At 36.9% G+C, this 20,762-nt stretch overlaps 1 protein-coding gene across 2 annotated transcripts; it reads right to left on the bottom strand.

Annotated features, from left to right (window-relative positions):
• Positions 1-4,048: 4,048 nt before the first annotated feature.
• On the bottom strand, positions 4,049-20,756 carry DCLRE1A (DNA cross-link repair 1A). Of its 2 annotated transcripts, none has more exons than XM_005874511.2 (10): positions 20,286-20,756; positions 18,646-19,756; positions 15,205-16,905; positions 13,576-13,709; positions 12,348-12,466; positions 11,138-11,278; positions 10,070-10,215; positions 9,126-9,280; positions 5,665-5,806; positions 4,049-4,643 (listed from the first exon to the last, which is right to left on the bottom strand). In XM_005874511.2, the coding sequence occupies exons 2-10, from the start codon at positions 19,106-19,108 to the stop codon at positions 4,483-4,485; spliced, it is 3,162 nt and encodes a 1,053-aa protein (XP_005874573.1). In that variant the 5' UTR covers positions 19,109-19,756; positions 20,286-20,756; the 3' UTR covers positions 4,049-4,482. The 2 variants fall into 2 exon arrangements, with proteins under 2 accessions (XP_005874573.1, XP_005874574.1); XM_005874512.2 differs by lacking the exon at positions 20,286-20,756 and adding an exon at positions 20,087-20,132.
• Positions 20,757-20,762: the final 6 nt, after the last annotated feature.

Raw genomic sequence — 20,762 nt, 5'->3', positions numbered from 1 at the left:
GTAAAGTCTGTCTTACCTACACTGCATATAACCTGGTTTACTGCTATGTATTTTAAATTTACCTTGTTACTAACTCATAATTCTCATTGGACTAAAACTGTAGGCTTGTCATTATTAAACATCACTATTTCTAGCAAATCTAGACCCAAGTCTATAAAACTATTTTGCTTCGGTTTAAATAATACATTTTAGAACAACCATTTAACTGAGTTTTCTGTAAAGTGTCCTCTTTCCAAAAGCGTTAATAGCCCTGGCTGATGTGGCTCAGTTGGTCATGATCCCGTGCACTGAAAGGTTACCAGTTCAATTCCCGGTCAGGGCACATGCCTGGGTTGCAGCCTTGATCCCTGGTAAGGGGCGTGCAGGAGGCAGCCAATCGATGTTTCACTCTCACATTGCTGTTTCTCCCTCTCCCTTCCTCTCTCTCTAAAAAAAATCTTTTAAAAGGGGGTGGGTGGGTAGAAAAAAAATGCTCATCATTAGTCATAGGGGAAATGCAAATAAAAGCCACAAGGAGATACCACTTCACACCCACCAAGATGGCTGGAAGGAAAAAGTAGACAATGCCAAGTGTTGGTGAGGACGTGGAGAGCTTGGAGCCATTACAGTCCAGTGGTTCTCAACCTTCTGGCCCTTTAAATACAGTTCCTCATGTTGTGACCCAACCATAAAATTATTTTCGTTGCTCCTTCATAACTGTAATGTTGCTACTGTTATGAATCGTAATGTAAATATCAGATATGCAGGATGGTCTTAGGCGACCCCTGTGAAAGGGTCGTTTGACCGCCAAAGGGGTCGCGACCCACAGGTTGAGAACCGCTGCATTACACATTGCAAGTGGGAATGAAAAATGGTATAGTCATTCGGGAAAACAATTTGGCAGCTCCCCCCAAATTTAAACATGGTTACGGTATGACCCAGCCATTCCATTTCTCAGTATATATCCAAGAGAAATAAAATATATGTCCACACAAAAACTTGTACAAAATGTTAAAGCAGCATTATTTATCATAGAAAAAAAAGTGTAAACATACACATCCACCAACAGATGAATGAATAAAATATATTTTCAAACAATGGACTATTACTTGGCCATAAAAACGACTGAAGTTCTAAGACATGCTAAATATGGGTGAACCTTGAAAACACTGTTAAGTCAAAAAAAAGTCAATAACGAAAGACTATGCATTATGTTTCATTTATAAGAAATGCCCAGGATAGGTAAATCTGTAGTCAGAAAGAGTTGTTCCTGCCTAGGGTAAGAGTAGTTGGGAGGGAGGAGAGGGGAGGACTAGGGAGTAACTGCTAATGGGTGTAGGATTCCTTTTTTGAATGATAAAATTAATCTAAAATTGATTATGGTGATGGTTGCACAACACTATTTAAATGGGTGAGTTATATGGTATGTGAATTATCTCAATCAAACTGTTAAAAAAATAAAACAGATTTTGGCACCCTTTTCATGGATAAAAGACACTAATAAAAAAAAAAAACACTTAGCAAAAAAACAAGGGTATGTGGCGTTTATTCCCCTTCCAGATACTGTTGCTTTTAATTCACTTACAATTTTATCTGCTTATCCCATGTGATACACAAGCAGAGCTCAGAGCCACAACAGGAAGTCCAAAATAGTTCTTTCAAAGAAACTTTAAAAAGCAGCTTAATACCATTACCTAATAGTGTATTAAAGCGCTGCTCTGATACCATTTTATGATCTTAAGCTCTTGCTTTCCATTTTGAAATAACAAAAGGGCTTATACAGATAATGTAACTGGACTTTATGGAACATCTTTTTCCCTTGAAAAACAAGTTTATCATATTTAGAACAAAGCAAATAGTGTGCTTAGATAATCAGTAAGTAATGTTGATTGATAGAATGTAATTTCCTGAAGGCAGGATTCCAATGTTCATTGATGGATTTTAGTGACAAACTAAAGTGATAGCTTGACCAAAAAGAGAAGTTTATTCTCTAAATTGTTCCTACACTGAAATGGACGTTAAGTAACAGACATTTTAATGTACCAAAATGATCAACTGAGCAGTTTAAATATATTTTTATTGCCAATGGTTCTTCTGGAATAAGACTCTTTTCATTTAAAGAAAACACATAAGAAAATTTAGGAAGTCAATTTTTTTTTTTTTAAATATATGTTTATTGATTTCAGAGAGGGAGAGGGATAGAAACATCAATGATGAGCGAGAATCATTGACTGACTGCCTCTGGCATGCCCCACACTGGGGATCAAGCCTGCAACCCGGGCATGTGCCCTGACTGGGAACTGAACTGGTGACCTCTTGGTTCCTGGGTTGACACTCAACCACTGAGCCACACTGGCCGGGCTCAAACAACTTCTTTATGGGAAATTTTCTAAGATCAATACCAAATAAATTGAATGCACATAAGTCCACCAGAAAAGTTACAAGTCACTATCAATACTCTTTTAAGACAGATCATTTTGGGGATTAGTACTTGAAGATGATTCTCCTCTTAGTTCCTTAGTCTAGCTATTGATGGTTATTTGGGACCAAATAAGGAAATTCTGAAAGTATTTGGTTCACAGGAATATAACTCAATCACTGAACAAGACATTAATTTCAATTAGTTATTCTGAAAACCAAAACATCAATAAATATATTTAAAAGACATTGACATCAAGTGGAAAATATTTTCCTATTACATCAAAGTAATGAGAACTTGAAGTCTGCCTGTTGTCCCTGCATCTGGTAATTCAATGTTCAATGTCAGATAAGATGGTAATAAAGCTTTCAGAGAAGTTTCAAATATATATATATGGTAAAACATTTTCGCCTATGTTGGTTTAATTCTCCTTCTCCTTCTATACACATGTTTAGGATGCTCAGGAGCTATCATCCATTTATTTTGGATTAATTAAAGTAGATTTCTTCTTCTTCCATTTCACTTTAAAATGGAAACTTTTTATCTACCAAAGTGTTAGGTACTGGAACTAAAAATTTCATATACAGCACTCAGCAGAGCCTCGAAAAGTTTGGTTGTGATTGTGACTTACTTATAAAACTATTTGGGATGGTCCCTAAATGAGGTTTTGTACATTCTCCAGCCAATAGCAGCAAAACAAAATCATTCCAAGCCACCATAAATGGTGCTGTTTGTGTAGAAAGATGTTTTTGTAAAGGCTGTGGCTGCTCTTAAATAACATGCCTGGATTATCAAAGTAAAACATTCAAAATCATTAAAAACCTTTTAACCAATGAAAAATGATAATTCAAGAAAAAATACCCTATTACTCAAATAATAAACAAAAAGTGACCCCACATGACCTGACCATCTATTTCCTCCGTTAAAAATGTCAAATTTGTAAAATCTTTAGTTTTTTTTTCTAATTATGACTCTTAATTACTTATAAAGAGTTTATGGTGCCAAGCCCAAACTAGTTAAACTATTTCAAATGTTTAATTGAAATAAACTGAGAACATAGTTAAACTGGATTGATTACCATTGTGCCCCTAAAAGCTTTTCCTCCCCTAAATGTGATCCCGATAACCCTTACCTCTATAAAGTCAAAGCTTATGAAAATAAAGTTCATGGAGAATACTACCCCTCTGGTAACTGAAATCAATACTGAAAATACTTTTCCATGAAAACATTTAGTAAGAACTCCCAAAACTAATTTCACTGCTAGGGGTGATGAAGAATACACATATGCACACATGCATATATTCATTATGCTGACCATTATCATATTTAAACCCCATAAATACATTTTTCACATGCTTTGGTCTAAAATTTCCATTTTGGATCAGTTATTGAATCTGTGTTGGAGAGATCAAGATTCATAAATAAATTATATAATCTTACTTAAAAACACACTGCAATCTTAAACTTTCAGTTATCTGCTATCTTGAGATAAACATCATTCATGCAAACTTTCCTCCATCCTTTATTGGGTGATTATCTAAGCTCTTTAAAACATCTTCTTCAGAGTAAAATGCTGAATTTTTTAATTGAAACTTTATAAAATTGCATGAAAGGCGCAGTTATAAATCCTAAAAACCAAGACACTAGATAGCAAATTTAAGATTAATTTTTTATTTAAGTATACATATCATATAAAAGTTTTATCTCATAAAATATGCCCCATATTAAATAAATTTAAAGACAAATAATTACTTATATATAATGTTTTCAATCTAATTATCCATTATAATGAATCCTTGTGGTCCCAGACTTGGTCTTTATTTCCTCTTGAAGGCTGGATGGAGAGCATAACTGCCCCTTGGGAGGGGCAAGGATCCAGGTGTCAGGGAGACCAGCCTCAGTGATCAATGAGGATGCTGAGAGGCACTCAGCACCAAGTTATTCAAATGTAAATAAGAAAATAAGCCACATGAGTGATCTTTGCGAGGTTTTTCACATAAAGTGTATTTCATATCACTAAAGATTTAACTACTCACAAGCTACACCTAAGTTACTTAACTAATTCGGAGTCCTTCGAGGTAACATCAATATCCAGCTTCCAATTTCCATTCTTTAAAATATTCCTCCATTGTGTGCCTAGATTTCCAGGAGCCAACATTCACGGTAGGTATGATTTTCTGGGGCTTGAGCCACTGAACAAAACGTTTCATTTCTAGGTAGCTGCTGTGTTCACTATAAGGAATTCCTAGAACACAAAAGAAAAGATTGCCTACTAAAAATCAAATTAATAATAAAAAAAATCCAAGCCCAAAATAGTAAAAGGAAAATAAAAGGATCCAGAGTGTTTTTGTCATAAACTCCCTGGTGCTTTATTTCTGATAATAAAATGTACCTTTTAGGAAAAATAAAGATGAAAACATTAAAATGATACAAAAACTTTGAACATTAAAAAATTCTATTACTTTCCTATGTTGGTAATAATATGCATTTCCATAGATTCTTATTTATAATTATGGTTTCTTTTAAAATAATTCTTCTCCTTAAGCACTCTGCTCAGCTATGAATTTCAAGAGAAATCCTAGAAGAATGAGTAAAATTTGAAGAACAAGCAGGAGACATTTGGTTTCCAGAGTAAGAAAGCAGATTCCAGTCCCCAAGCTTTGCACACACAAAAAAATAATCGAAAAGAAAACAAATTAAATTTTAAAAATTCCCTTCATCTTCTTCCCTGAAGATCAAGTCCCATAGAAACAGGGAGGAAGGGTCATGTTCTGTGTAAAGTAGGGTCTTTAAAGCTGAAAGTCAGTCACTGGACTAGTGACATATCAATAATGTTTCCATCGGCTATTATTGTAATTAGTCCATTTCTGAGGACAATGGTAAACCTCCTCCAAGAGATGAAAAAATTCAAGACCACTCTGAGACTCTGGTTGCCACCACATCTACCCACTGTCTATCCGTTCTGAGCGTCACGGCGCCATTTAACCTTGCAGCACACATCTGTGCCCCCTCCCCATTTCAAGTAGTTCCAAACTTCCCCCTACATATCACTGATCTCGCAAACAACATGATCTGTGTCAATGTCTACCTACTATGGTCATACTCCTTCACATCAGCTTATAATGTATTAGAGATACAGGTTAGAGTTCACAGAGAAATGTGAAACTCTTGAATCGTTAAAGATTGCCATGCCTGTTTTTCTTGCATCTTTAATTCTAAAACATGTAATTGCAAATATTAAAAGTGAGAACATTTAATAAGTATACCATATATTGAAATGTTTCCTTTGGTCTGGGGCACGACATCTGTTATACTTGTTAACTTATTAGAATGTGTCCATCCTGTAGGTCGAAAAGCCAAAATCTGTTCATATTTGCCATCATACTTCTTCAAATGACTCTGTAAACCCTGTTAAATAAAAATAGGATATGGATCTAATGGTCAAGGAACATGGGTTACGTGCACTGACACAATGATGAAAGGTGTTACATGGCACAGTCACAGGAAGTTTTCACTTGGTAAATTTTAGCTTGCCACAACCTAGTGCAGCATTTTCAACTGGTGTGCCACAAGAATTTTTAAAACATGCAATACCTGAACTATTTAGTCAAGGGCATTAACCTCTTTTTCCTGAGACTGTCAAATAAAAAATGACAACAGTCAACCCCATAGCCATCTGGTGTGAATGAATCAAAACTCTACCTGTGTTTTATTGTCAGATCGGCAAAAAACATGTTTTTTTGGTATGCTGCAGAACTTTAGTAATTAGTTTATGTGTGCCATGAGTTGAAAAGGTTGAAAATCGCTGATCTAGTGCCTTGCTTCCAAAATAAATAAAAAACTGAAAAAATATATTTTCACCTTATATAAAGTTAAGCATGCTGAAGTACAGTCTGAAAAAAGTTAAGATGACAGTTTTAAACATAGGTAATTATATTTAAACATATAATTACTTATGTTTATATATTAAACATAGTTCTTAATATAATTTAAACATATAATTACTTATGTTTATATATTAAACATAGTTCTTAATATAATTTAAACATATAATTACTTATGTTTATATATTAAACATGTAGTTTTTAATATAATTACTTATGTTTATATATCATAAGTAATTATATTAAAAACTACAATTCAGATAGTTACCCCCCAAAAATCACTTCAATCCTACTACAGTTCAGTGGTTTTTAGCATATTCAAAAAGTTGTATGACCGTGACCACTATCTAAATCCAGAACATCTGCATCATCCCAAAAAGAAACATCCATTCCTCATTCCCTCTTCTTCAAGCCCTGACAACTACCAATCTACCTGCTATCTCTACAGATTTACCTATTCTGGACATTTCATATAAATGGAGTCACACAAAATATAGCCTTTTGGCCCCAGCTGGTTTGGCTCAGTGGATAGATCATCGCCTATGGACCAAAGGGTCCTGGGTTTGATTCCGGTCAAGGGAACATACCTTGGTTGCAGGCTTCTCCCCAGCCCAGGCCCTGGTTGGGGCTTGTGTAGGAGGCAACCAATCGATATGTTTCTCTCACATCAATGTTTCTCTCTGTCTTTCCCTCTCCCTAAAAATCAATGGAAAAACATCAGGTGAGGATTAAAAAAAAGAAATGTAGCCTTTTGTGTCTGCTTCTTTCATGTAGCATAATATTCGCAAGGCTAAGTCATACTGTAGCATATTTAGTACTTCATTACTTTTTTTAAAATATATTTTTATTGATTTCAGAGAGGAAGGGAGAGGGAGAGAGAGAGAAAAACATCAATGATGAGAGAGAATAATTGATTGGCTGCCTCCTGCACGCCCCCTACTGGGGATTGAGCTTGCAACCCAGGCATCTGTCCTTGACTGGAATTGAACCCAGGACTCTTCGGTCCACAGGATGATGCTCTATCCCCTGAGCCTATAGCTAGGGCTATAGCTGAATAATAGTCCTATTTTGTGGATATATCACATTTTGTTTATTCATTGGTCTTTGTTGGACATTTGAGTTGTTTATATATTTTGGCTATTATGAATAATGCCATTATGAATACTCATATACTTAGAAGTTTTTGTGTGTAGACATGTTTTCAATTTTCTTGGGCACATACCTAAGACTGGAATTGCTTGGTGATATGTTTAACTTTTTAAGAAATTACGTTTCTTACATTTAACTTTTTAACTCTTAAAGAAATTATCAAACTGTTTCCCATAGCAGCTGCACCATTTTAAAATCTCACCAGTAATGAATGCGATTTCTAATTTCTCTAAATCCTCACCAACAATTGGCATTGCCTGTGTTTTTTATTAGAGCTGTTCTAGTGAATGTGAAGTATCTACTGTGGTTTTGATTTGCAGCTGCCTGATGGCTAACAATGCTGAGTCTCTTTTCATGTGCTTATTGGCCATATGTGTATCTTCTCATTCATTTGGTCATTTGTATACTTTCTCATTCATTCCTTGGTCTTTAGCCATCTGGCTTCCTCCAATATCACTTCACTACAACAGTTCTTATACAGGTCACCAAAAGTGTTCTAATTGCCATTCTTCCTTATAAGACCTCTCTGCAGCATATGGCACTTTTAAACACTCTAGTCCTTTCTTTTTCAAAATACTCCAACTCCTCCACCCCCACCGTCCTCCTAAATGGATAATTTGTTCAAATGGAACAAAGTAGAAAAGAAAGCTGTAAAATAATTTAAAAATACTATACCCTCTCCAAGATATCTGTTCATTTTATAATTAATTACCATCTCATTAGCCTCCACACAAATTGGATGCCTCCCAAATTTAAAATGTTTCCAATGGACAAAACTCTGACATCGTTACCCCTAACATTTCTTATTAATTATATACTCATGAAAACAGGCCATAAACATTTTACCTTAATCTTATGAACAGAGGAGTAGTTATACCAGTTAGAATTTCCTTACTCAAGTAATAGGCCTAAAGTGTTCATTTTCTTTACAAAATACAAGTGTTACTATTTATAAGACAGATACAGTAATCCCAAGTTAGTTCAAAAAGCTCCATAAGAGTTATTTCATGAACAGTACAGAGAAAAAGGAAAATACATCTTTTTGTATTATATTATGTTCTGAATCATTTTTAATACACAGCTTTGATGTATTCCATTGCTAGGTGTCAAAATGTTACCAAATGGAAAAATATCTTAGTATATGAATAAATCTGACAAGCCCCCCAAGTCACAGTGAGGTCATATCTTATGTATCTTAACTTATAGCTCAGACTTCCTCTTATGTTGCACTTCCACTATTTTATTTAATCCTCTCAAGTAAATTTTCAACATATATCAATGTTATAAGGGCTTGATATTAACACAGAATAGGCCTGAAAAAAAAAGTAAGACCTCCTTAGAATTCTCCATTCATTTCACCACTCACCCAGGAAGAACTGGAAAGTGATCTTATGAACAGAAAGTCTGAATGGCCAGATAGCTGTATACTTTTCTGCATATGTTTCTTCCCTTATGCCAGTCCTCTAGTCCCTACACTCCTGGTGCATATGTGAATTACAGTATAGAGCTACACACATACAATATGAAAAACATCTTAAATTCCCCTTAAAAGATTTTCTGGGCAAATTTACTATAGGTGATGACTTCATTGTAATGGAATCCCACTGCATTAAATGCAGGTAAGTGGAATTCTAGTTTATAGTTATATTATCTTTTCTAGTTCAGCCTAAAAAATTTATCTCTTGGATACTTACCTTAAAATTAATTTGCATCATTGGAAGAAGGTGAACTAGTGTATTGCACATGTCTGTAGTGATGAGGGAATTAATTTCTGGTATATTGAGGCACTGTAAGGTTTTATATTTCTCTCGGGACATGCCCACTTTTGAACCTATAACATCAGCAATGGCTATAGGCAAAGAAAAAGATTAAAGATAGAAAAATTACAGCTTATGTAAAAATATTACAACTTAACCAAATTTTAAAATAAGAATTTACCAAATAAAATAAATTCAAAACATTCATGCTTTTGCCATAATATCTCAAAAAGGCTGAATAATTTTTTTGATTAACTGTGTGAAATAAATTGTGAGAAAAACCAAATAATTTATTTTTAAAAATCTAGTATTTAAAAACTGCAAAATATGTATAGAAAGGGGTAGAAGAAGGAAAGAAACCAAGTTTGGAAGAACTAAAACCCTGGCTTCATTACTTCATATCTTAATGCTTGACCTTATGTGACGATTGGTAAGAAGAAATGGAAAGTACTTCGCAAAAACAATTCAGCACTCTTTAGATGAACTACAATGACATACCCAGAAATCATTTAGGAACAAAAATTACAACTATTCTCTAAGGTAATTAATTGATGGTTAGCATCAAAGGCATGCAGTGACACAACTATATACTAGACATCTTTAAAGTGTCTTGAAATACCAATGGAGCATGGGCATTTGCTCTGTAAACACTCTGTAGCTGTAAAGGCTACCATAACCACACATTAAATGTTTCCGTTAAGTTAAGCCTTTCAAAGTTTAAATGAATCAGACTCTGTCCAATTTTCCTTCAGCTTCAAAGGTAATATTGAACCATTTCAGGAAATAAATTTCAAGCACTAGAAGAGACCGAAAGGGCTTTATGCAAAAAGAAGCTGGTCTTTATAATATATTAATGTAAATTAGATACAGCTAACACCCACCTAGGAAGACTTTCTCTTTTCCAATAGAATAAGTGCCACAGACAACAAGAGTACGTGGGTTTAGAGTTACAGCCTCAAAGGCAGTGTTGATGGCAAACTGGATAACCTCCTGCTGAGACGGAAAGCAGTATTCTGGGCTGCAGTATCTGTAATATGGAAATATGGTACTTATAAAAAGAGCAACAAGAAAGCCATGGCATTAAATTGGATGCTTTTTTTAAAAGAAAATAAGCTGCAGCAAAATTACATACAACAGCAGTATCATATATTAACACCACTGCAGGTCATCTCACTGCCTGTGGGGACAATATTTGTTACCAGCTATTGATAATTTATGATGGGATTATGCATTTCCAGTATGCTTTTTTCATTATGTTTCTTTTATCACCTTCAAATAAAGAAATTGCCTTTTTCCCTTCAAGATTATTTCTAGCCAGCCAGCTTTTTTAGCTCTAAAATTAAACCTCAATATCTTTTAACCCCATCACTAGCAAAGAAAATCTACAGATAGGAATTATCTTTGGATTAAAGAATTCTGCTGCAGTAAAAAAATTATTATTATTAAAATAATGAAATGAAACATGAACTTAATGAAGTAGTTTTAAATCAAACAGTTAATATTCACATGGTTGTCTTCTCTTCTCAGGGATACAGAAATAACAGCATTATAGGAATATAACAAACCCACAAATTCTAAATACTCAGAAACAGAATCGGACTTTGGTCTCAATTTTCTCTTCACAGTTATACTTTGTAGTTACAGATACTTTGAAAGGATAACCTAAAATGGTGTTTTCCTAACGTTTGCCCCCAATTATTCTTCCTTGTTTCAGTAGTAGGATTCTCACATACACCATATTTTCAAAAGGAAATTATAAAAAATAATTGAGCTATAGTCAGTTATGACACGTAATCCCAAATTTGTCCTTAAACAGCATCCCTCTGATAAACAGTCCTAAATAAAATACCATAGTTTTGATCACCTAAGCAAATGCTCAAATTATTCACAATCTCCATGGCAAATGCTGTCTGTGGGAAAAGGAAGCACACAAGCAAAGCTTCGCTTACGTGGTATCTAAGTAGAGCGTGTGGACTTTCAGGCGCATAAGAAGAGAACGTTCCATGGTGGGATCCGCTCGGAAGTCTCCGGTGTGTAATATGACGTTACCATTCGGAAGGTAGAAAAGGATCATGACAGCACCTGGGCAGCTGAACACAAACATTTCAAAGAAATCGTCTTAACACAGGCAGCAAACACTTAAAATAGATCCATTTTACTTTGTAAGTTGTTACACCTCAATAAGTTTGACTAAAAAATATTAGAACTTGAGTTGTTATAATTAGTGATTAAAAGAAAGAATCAGCAGCAGAGTAAGCAGACAAAAACTTAAAGACAACCTGAAGAAAGAGCACTGGCCCCGATTTTAGGAGACCTAGATTTAGTCTTAATTTTAATTCTCTAAGCATCTGTGATCGCTAAGGCACATGAGGCTAACACTCTATGAAAAGTAGAAAGAAGACAAGTCAATAGCTGCATTTTTCCAATGTAAGTAGTGATTTTAAAAAGAGAGGGAAACCATTTCCCATCAAAAATCTTCATTCTTTAGTATCAAAAGCCTGAAAAATTACTTAAAGGGAGAAAAAAAACAAACAAAAAATCCTCCTAGTAGCTGAATGGAGTACAAGCGGTTAATTTATATGTGGTATTTTTTAAAATGCCAAAGGTTATCTCTCTCTTTTAAAAATATGTTTTTATTTATTTCAGAGAGAGGAAGGGAGAGGGAGGGGGAGAGGGTGTGAGAGAGAGAAAAACATCAATGATGAGAAAGAATTGTCAATTGGCTGCCTCCTGCATGCCCCCTACTGGGGATCGAGCCCAAAACCCGGGTATGTGCCCTGACTGGTTCAAACCCTGACTTCCTGGTTCATGGGTTGATACTCAACCAGTGAGCCACACTGGCTGGGCCAAAAGATTCTCTCTTAAAGAACAGCAGCAACATGTTAACAAATTTGAAAATAATGAGTGTCATATGTCGAGCATGGTAATTTAAACTGGATATAAAATGAGTTGATAACAAGTAGAGGTCTCTACATTTACTCTCTGATTCTGTAATTGGGTACATCATTTGTTTCAAAAGGAGAAACATGTTTAACTTAAGTTTTAAGAAATACCAAGCCTTTTCGTTCCAATAAAAAAGTTAAGTAACCATGCCAATGCGTCTTCCTTTTGAATTTTTATTAAAAATAGGCTATTATTAAGGTAACTTTTAATACTTACTGATTGGCATCAAGCAAAACAACTTTAATGCCATTCACCATACATTCGGTGTCCATTGGTAATGGATGGATATACTGTTCTTCCACATGAAGTTTGCTCTTCAACAAATTGCCGGTTATCTGCAAAACAGAATGTGCTTACTGCTGCTCCAGTAAAACACTAAACAAGTATTTTATTTCATATCTAGTTTAGAACCCAAGTATCTTAATCTCCTGTTCTCCCACTTACATCCAATGTGAACCCTCCAGAATGCCAGAAAGATGGCTGTGTCACAGCTCTGCCAAAGTACTGTCACCTAAGAACTTCCTACGATGAATGTGTCACAGGTCTGCCTTACATAGTGTCACTGGCTCTGTCTCACCTGTGAAAAGCCATCCCTGGCATGACATACAAAACCCTTCATGATCTGGCCCCTGCCCCTTTCTGCAGTTTTATCTCCCATTATTCCCTATCTTGTGTTTAGGCATTCTGAAATACCTGAAGTGCCTGGAATGGGTCTATTTCTCAGGTGTCTGCCTTTTTATAACCAACTCCACTCTCTACCTGGAATCCTCTCTTCTGACTGGTTTTGGAATCAAACAGACCTGCCTTCAAATTCTGGCCCTGCTATTACTAGTTCTGTGACTAGGGGCATGTCACTCAACCTCTGCAAGCCTCAGTTATTTCACTGATCAAAAGAGGACAACTCAAGAATGTTGTGAGGATTAAATCAAATTCCAGCCAAAGCCCTTAGTAGTAGGCAATGAAATGTTCACCTTTCAATAATTCATTCAAGCTAGCTCTTTCATCATGGAAGCTTTTCTAACCGTAGCCTGGGACAGAGTGAATAAAGCACTCCTTTCTCCATACTTCTGGGCACTCAGTTCACTTTTCTGTTACAATACTGATCCCATCCTGGCATTATTTGTGAAAGCGTCCCTTAAGGCTGTAAGTACACTAAAGTTAGGTCCTTGTCCTTAAATTATCTTTTACTCAATAAATGTTCACTAAATGAAACTTAGATTTTTTTTTAGTACATTGTGAAGTAGTTTATCTATTATGTCTAAATAAAAAATGTTTATAACTATTGATAGCGCATTGGATTTTAGAACCTCAATATGGAGTCTGCTTTCTCACATGTTGTCTAGTAGAATGAGAGATCTTACAATTTTAATTATTCCCTTTTAACCAAATTGTTTAGAAATTCACTGCATTCTACAAATTTATAACTTACAACACTAAAACTTACCTCACTACAATAAACTGGGAATGTGAAGTTTTTAGACAATCCAGCATAATGATCAGAATGAAAGTGGGTGAGAAAGTAGGCTGTGCAACCTTCCACCACTCCATACTGAAAGGCATCAACTGTAAAGCCAGTTCCTGCAATGAAAACACCAGCACAGCTGCCTGAGCAACGCCAACAGAGGGAAAGAGACCCGGTTTGGTTACAAATACTGAACCCTCTAACATCTTCACATCTCACTGCTAACCCAGCTTTGGAACTGAATTTAAAATTTATGGTAAATTAATTCAGCAAAAGGTGATACTAGAGATGAAAATGAGTCTTGTAAGTTTCCACTAAATATTACAACATAGGCTTTTTAAAAAAATGAGTAATTATACCAAAAAAATCAAAATACTAAACTACAAATCAATTACTTCTTTGTTTTATTTTGAGTATTACTTCTTTGAATATTTTCCCAATTCTTATTGGGGCACCTAAATTCCTTTATTTCTGCAAGATAGCCAAAGGAGAATGCTAACTTTCTTCTTAAAAAAAAAAAAAATGCTCAATGGGGGCGATAGTGATATGCTTCTAAGGGGGCAAAAATAACTGAAGGCCCAAATAATCCTTCTTATTATAATGATTTTTGGCCTGTCAAAGGGCTACTACAGTATAATAACAGATAAACAATATATCAGCAGAATTTGAATTTTATTGTGAGGGGGTGAGAGAGAGGGAGGGAGGGAAACAAGAAAAAAAAATGTCTCCCTAGAGGTGCAAGAAAAAAAAGTTGAGCTGTTCTAAAATGTGTTCATGAAAGAAATACCCAAGTGGGTTCATGAAATACCCAATTATACGCAAATAAACAAGCAAATGATTCTATTAAGACATATTACCACGTTGCATAATGGACATTTAAAATACAGAAGATCAATAAAAATAATCATTAAAAACAAAACTGGTGCTATGGGTACAAAAATGCTATCTTACACATAAATATTTTGAACAAATTATAGCTCTAAATCATCAGTAAAGCACTTCAAAAAGTCTTTCTGAAGCCAAGTGTATTTGGGCAGTTTTCTTTTGTATTCTTTCCACAAGAAGCGTTATTAGTTCCTTCAATAACAAAATTCATTTTAACACACATTTTTCTACTAACTCATCTATGAAGACATGATAAATTACAGTTATGAAAAAACTGAGAAACTAAGTTATGATATGGCTTAAAAATGTTGGGCATTTACAATGACCTATATAACCTGTGACATTTTCCGTCTTTGAAGTTATTTAGTACTTTTCATTTCTCTTAAATGCTTAGAGACAGTGTTTTATTATAGTTATTTTATAGGGAGCTTTTCCTCCTCCTGTATTAAGCTTTACTAGTCTTTTGTCAAATCTATAATACCAACCTATCAGTACAGTATCTTGTGTACAGAATATGTTGAATAAAACTTTACTGAATGGAGTAAGAAAGGTTAAATACATAACACATACACACAAATCTATGTTACAAGTCAGTGAAGTGGTATAAAAAATAAAAGAAACACATACAAAAAACCTGTTTCATGCAAACACACACTGGAAAATGAACATGAAATTCAAAAAAGGTGCCTCTTTGTAGCTACAACAAGCATTGATATTTCAACTTACCAGGGATTTTCTTATAGAACGGACACGTCCTTTTTCTTAATTCTCCTGCAGGAGATGAGTATGGGCTTTTCCTGTTGCCTCTCTGCAGCCTGCCACAAGGTGACGTTATGAAAACTTCGTCTTTACTTAAATTGACTCCAGTTTTGGTCTTATTAATCAGGTAATCTGACCTCGACTGAGGCATTCCTTCCTGTGGCGAGTCTGACTTTTTAAGTCTCTTTCTTTGATGCCGTGCCCTCTTACTAGAAGGTTCCACGGATTGCCAATTCTCACTTAAATTCTTTGCGTCCAATTCTGAATCACTTAAAGAATTTTCTGCTTTCCTCTTGCACTGCCTGGGCCTCTTTTTATTAGGACTGACCACTGGACTTGAGTTCATGCCTTCTAATGCACTTTCCCCCACCGATTTCTCTTCTTTTCTTTTAGGTGGTAGACCAAAATACACACCTATATCCATTTGCTTCATTACCTTCGTAGAAGTCTGTGTTGCACTGCACTGAGAACCAGATGGCAACATTTTCAAAGACTTAGCAGAAGTCGCTGTACTCGAAAATGTCTCTGTATTTAACACTGTAACTTGACTGTCTCGCATACCACCTAATGCCTTTCTGCAGGAACATGCTGAGTTAGCATTATTCTTAGTACTGAGGCTCTTACTCGATAATTCTCTAATTTTACTTTGGGTTGGATGGAAAGAAAGACACCCTCCTCGGGCCTCGCTTTCAAAAGGTTTTGGCATTTTACTCTTAAGTAGTGGAAGAGAAATGTGATTGTAAACAGCTGATGCTTCAATTACCTGTTTCTGTTTATTTGATGGAGAGGCGTGAACTTTTGGCTCATCAGGTTTTGCGGTAGTGGCTTGACAACTAGAAGAAGCAAGTCCCCCTGCCAATGCAGGTGGAAACAACAAGAAACCATCATCAGAATATGCCGGATCATGACATAAAATAATACCCTCACTTGGGAAAAGAAGTTGAGATGGATCATTCAGAGTGCTGTATGTGTACAATTCTTCATTGTATCGCTCTTGAGTTAAGAAGCTATTCATTTCGAAGCCACTCTCCTGCTGACTCCTCAGTAAGGGACAGTGGACATTTTTAAACAAAGTACAGTTGTTGTCATCTGCTTCTAGGCTGCCATCTTTAGAGCATTCCGTAAAAAACAGCTCCTGCTGTGAATCATCCAGCTTTTCATCTATATCATAAGTTTCTTCATCACTTTGAAGAGGAGAGTAGGAGATTTCACAGTCGCTCAAGTCATTTTCTGGCCACAGCAAATTGGTGTGTCCTGAGTTGTTCTGGCTGTCTAGTCTTCCGGCAAGAGGCAAACCAGCTCCTACCAGTTTGTCATCATTAACACATTGTGCAGCTTGTGGAGCTCGTTGGGACGTTTGGATATTTGTTGAAGAGGAAATCTTTTTCTTGGTTTCAGTTGGAGACTGAGATTTTTTTAGACACTGTGTCACGAACAAGGGATCAATTGAAACATGTTTGAAGTTCTCAGTTTGTTTTTGATCCGGAGACCAACTTTCCTCAAGGCTACAAAGAAAGCCTGAGTTAGTCTCACTGAAACTACCGCCTACCCCATGGGATGGACTGCTAAGAGGACTATGACCAGCCCTGCTCTGAGCTAGCAGGAGGTGAGTGTATCTCTTGTAATGAGAAGGAATCGTCGAGGTACACAGAAGACCATCAGGACACTCTGAAAATTGTAATAAAGAAAAAAAGTATTACAGTGTCATAGCACAGACTACATTTTGACAGTATCAACGGATAAATCAACACATAAGTGTAGTCATCAGCTCCATATTGAGGCCTTAGCAATACAAATCAAAAGACCAGCATAAAATAACAGTAACCCAGTATGTTTTTGCTAACTGCTAGTTATTATTTTTAAATCAAACAAATATGAGCTCCTTTAAAATCCATATCATCCTTACATTACATATTTTTTAAACAGATGCTATATAAACTGATACCACCACTTTCTCTCATTCACTGTTACTCAGGCAATAAAGAATAAAGAAGACCGATATATCTCTCAGAACCAGAGTTCTACTCCAATTTTTCTTATGGAACAACACAGATGTATGGCAATTGTAGTAACGAATTAGCTTCCATTATTTAGTAATAACAATCTTAATTAGTTATAGCTGTCCATACCCTGGGCCATTTAGATTCTGTTCTAAGATTAGAAATTCAGTTTGATACACTGGTTAATGATGATCTGGAAACCGTTCCCCACCATACCATTGTGATTGGGTAACATTCTGTAAACCATATTGGCATATCCCCCTGTATGGTTATTTCCTGGTTTATTCAATAGTGACCCCCACCCAAGGGTGTTCCATTAAATTAGAAGACTTCTTTGCTTAAAACTTAAAACCGCCTCATAAAAGTATTAGTTATAGAGATCAATTCAAGAAGAGTCCATCTGAAACTATTCAAAAGAGTTTAGTCAGGAAAAAAAAGATAAATATATTTGAGGTGGTTTCACCTACAAGACATTTCACCCTAAGACTCCAACTTCCATTTCTGGGTTTCAAGCCATTGAAAAGCAAATTACTAGCATTTGGTGAGGCTTTTAGTTGCTATACTTTTATAAGAACGGCTAATGGCAAATTTTAAGAGTTCTTTTGCATCTTCATGCAGAACTTTAAAATGACAGAAGTTAATAAGAAAATGGCTTTTAAATCACTTTTATCATGAAAGCCATACTGAGTATTATTTTTACTTTACTGAATTTTAATTCTTTGAGATTTAAAAATCTGTATACCGCACACATAACTTTAAAATACACAAATCATCAAAACCCATTTTCCATATGCTCCACGTTATAACTCTATCTTTTAAACATGACGTTTATTAGAGATTTTAAAAGATAAAAACACTGATTACCAATTGGCACATTTTTATCATTAGAACTTAATAACCTGAGACTCCTTCCCAGTTCCTCTTCCTGAACATTAGCATGCTGCAGCCAACATAACCACAGTTAGAAGAGTGGGTTATAGTCATAAGTCTCTAAAACTCTGCTTCATAAAAAGATAACAAAATGGACAAGTTGTTTAACTTTTAAGAACTCTCATCTATGAAATGTCAATACCACCTACCTGTGCAGTTGTTGTGAGTCAAATGAAGCAAGTGAAAGTATCTAGCATATGTGCTCAATTAGCATTTATGAAAAATAATTGAGATGTTTAGGGACTTTTATAAAATAAAATTCATTTGGACTGTTTTCAAGTTTGCAACATTCTTTACAATTATACCTCTGGCTGTTGTATTTTTACCTTCTCAGGAAGAGTACACATGCTTTTATCTTGTTTGCTTCTAGGGTTAGAGTGTCTCCTCTCAGTTTATTGCTTCCCTTGCTTGACTGCACTGATATGACTGGCCTATTGCAGGCCCATTTAAAGACCGCTATCTTTTATTGTAGTCTTACCTGTTTCGGAGAGTGGCGGAGAATCCAAACACTCAAAGACATGCCATCGAGGTGTTTGACCTAGTAACGCGGAGAAAGGCATCTGGCAGTTTGGGCAGTATCCATCGTACACTGGACGGATCTTTGGAGACACCTGTTTGGTTTTGTGAGCCCTGCAGTGCTTTCCTGGTGTGGTCTTGCCTTGGGATTGCTGGGTACCATCTCCACAACTCGAACCCTGACTAGAAACGATAGAAGTCTGACTACCTGTTACTCCAAGGCACACTTCAGGGTCCTCTGCCTTCTCTTTAGCTTCCACAGTTTTTCTTTTATTTCTGTTACGCTTAGACCGGTATTTGCCATCTGTTGCTTTTTCTACAGATTTTGGAATATTCTCAGGGCAATTATTTGCATGTACTGGTTTTGGTTTCCTTTTGGATTTGTATTCCCAGATGTCTTCTTCCGAAAAAGTGTCTTCTAACATGGCAAAATAATTTTTATCATTAAAGAAGCACTAATCTTAAGTACACGGAGAGTCTATTTGTTGTTACAAAAATTTTTCAATGAAATTATTTTGCTGGGGAAAATAAAAACAACCTAAAACACTGACTAACTTGATGGGAATCTAAAGGTCTGGTAATGAGTATATTGGCAAACTATAAACCTTATACCTGAGATCACCTACTACAATAAAATTAAGAGAAACTATCACAGGGGTAGCATCTGATAAGTTTTCTATTTTTTTGTGGCTAATATTTCATTCAGACACTGGGCCTTTTCCAGGTCTTGATTCATAAAAATAAAAATCAGTAATACTTTGAAAATTAAGCATTAATGGGAGTCTTCGAACGAGCTTTGCAAAAAGCGTTATAAAGCTGCTATCAGTTCTCTTTCCACTGGACAACTGTCCAAATAATTCTCAAATCCACCGACAGTCCCTGGGCAATTGGTTTGGCAGGTGTTGCAAACACTCAATGGCTACCTCAGTTTGCTCATTAAGACGAGTCACCCCATAATCAAAGCAGTGTGTGATTCCCAGTAAACGTAATTGCCCTCGTCCATGACGCCGGGATATTCAACTCCAGCTTCCTGGGTCAGTCCACCGTCTTCCTCCGGCGGCAATGAACAAACTCTGCACGATAAACAAACATCCAAACACGTGAAGTCGTGCCTGCCTGCACGGAGGCCACCTTCCTAACTCGAGGCCACCTGGGTGGTCAGCCCTGGAGGTGGCCGGCCCTCTCTCCACTGGCCTCAGAACAAGGTTCACCTGCCCATGGCCTCCCGCGGGCTCTACCTTCCCTGGGCACGCGGGAGGCTGCAAGGCCAGAGAGCGGGGCTTTCCCCACTCCAGGGCCGGGAGCGAATGAGCTGCCAGCACAGCCCGCCCCATAAAAGCAATCACAGCCCTGCCCTTCTGAAGACGGAAGTCGGGCCCCCGGGGATGCTCGCCGCAGCCCACCTGCCACCCCGGGGAACAGCCGCGTCCGCTCCCCGAGCGCCCCCCTTCCCGTCCTCCCCCTGCTCTGCTGGCAATCCATTCGCGCCCGCACTTTCAGCACGGCAGGGCGACAAATGACTGCATTTGTGTACAAGCCAAAGCCATGAACAGTCACCCCCAACTTTTAAAAGCCTGAGGATATATATCCCTTCTCCTTTACCTTTCCAGTCTTGGCGGGACTGCTTCCCGCCCTCAGGGCCGTGTCGAATCGGCTAGTTCCGGTCTAAGAGCCGGACTTCAAACAGAATGGGGGAAAAAAGTATGTGCCCTTGTATAGTCCTGCGGACTCACTGAATTTTATTTTCTGTTTTAAAAGCGAAAGGTGGAGGGAATGGTTCTCTTCCAGCTTCTAGAACGCTACCCGAGGCCTTTGCCTGTCGAATCTGGCGTTCCGAACGCCCAGCCTCGGCTGCGGCCGGAGGGCTCCAAGGGGCGGGGCGGGGCGGCTCGGGGCGGTAGTTTAATTACGCGCCAGGAATTGGCGGCGTTTTGTAGGGACTTGAGCACCTGAATGCATGTTTACAACAGAAAAAAGTGCCCTTAGTGTGGACTGGGGCTGGGGGAGAGCAAGGTGAATGTGCCGTTTTGAAACCGAAGGACGGGAAACGCTGCCTCGCTGTCCCCAGAGGAGCGCGGC

This window comes from Myotis brandtii, unplaced genomic scaffold (genome assembly GCF_000412655.1).
Source record: "Myotis brandtii unplaced genomic scaffold, ASM41265v1 scaffold441, whole genome shotgun sequence".
Taxonomy (NCBI): Eukaryota; Metazoa; Chordata; class Mammalia; order Chiroptera; family Vespertilionidae; genus Myotis; species Myotis brandtii.
This window is presented reverse-complemented; position numbering and strand designations above follow the sequence as displayed.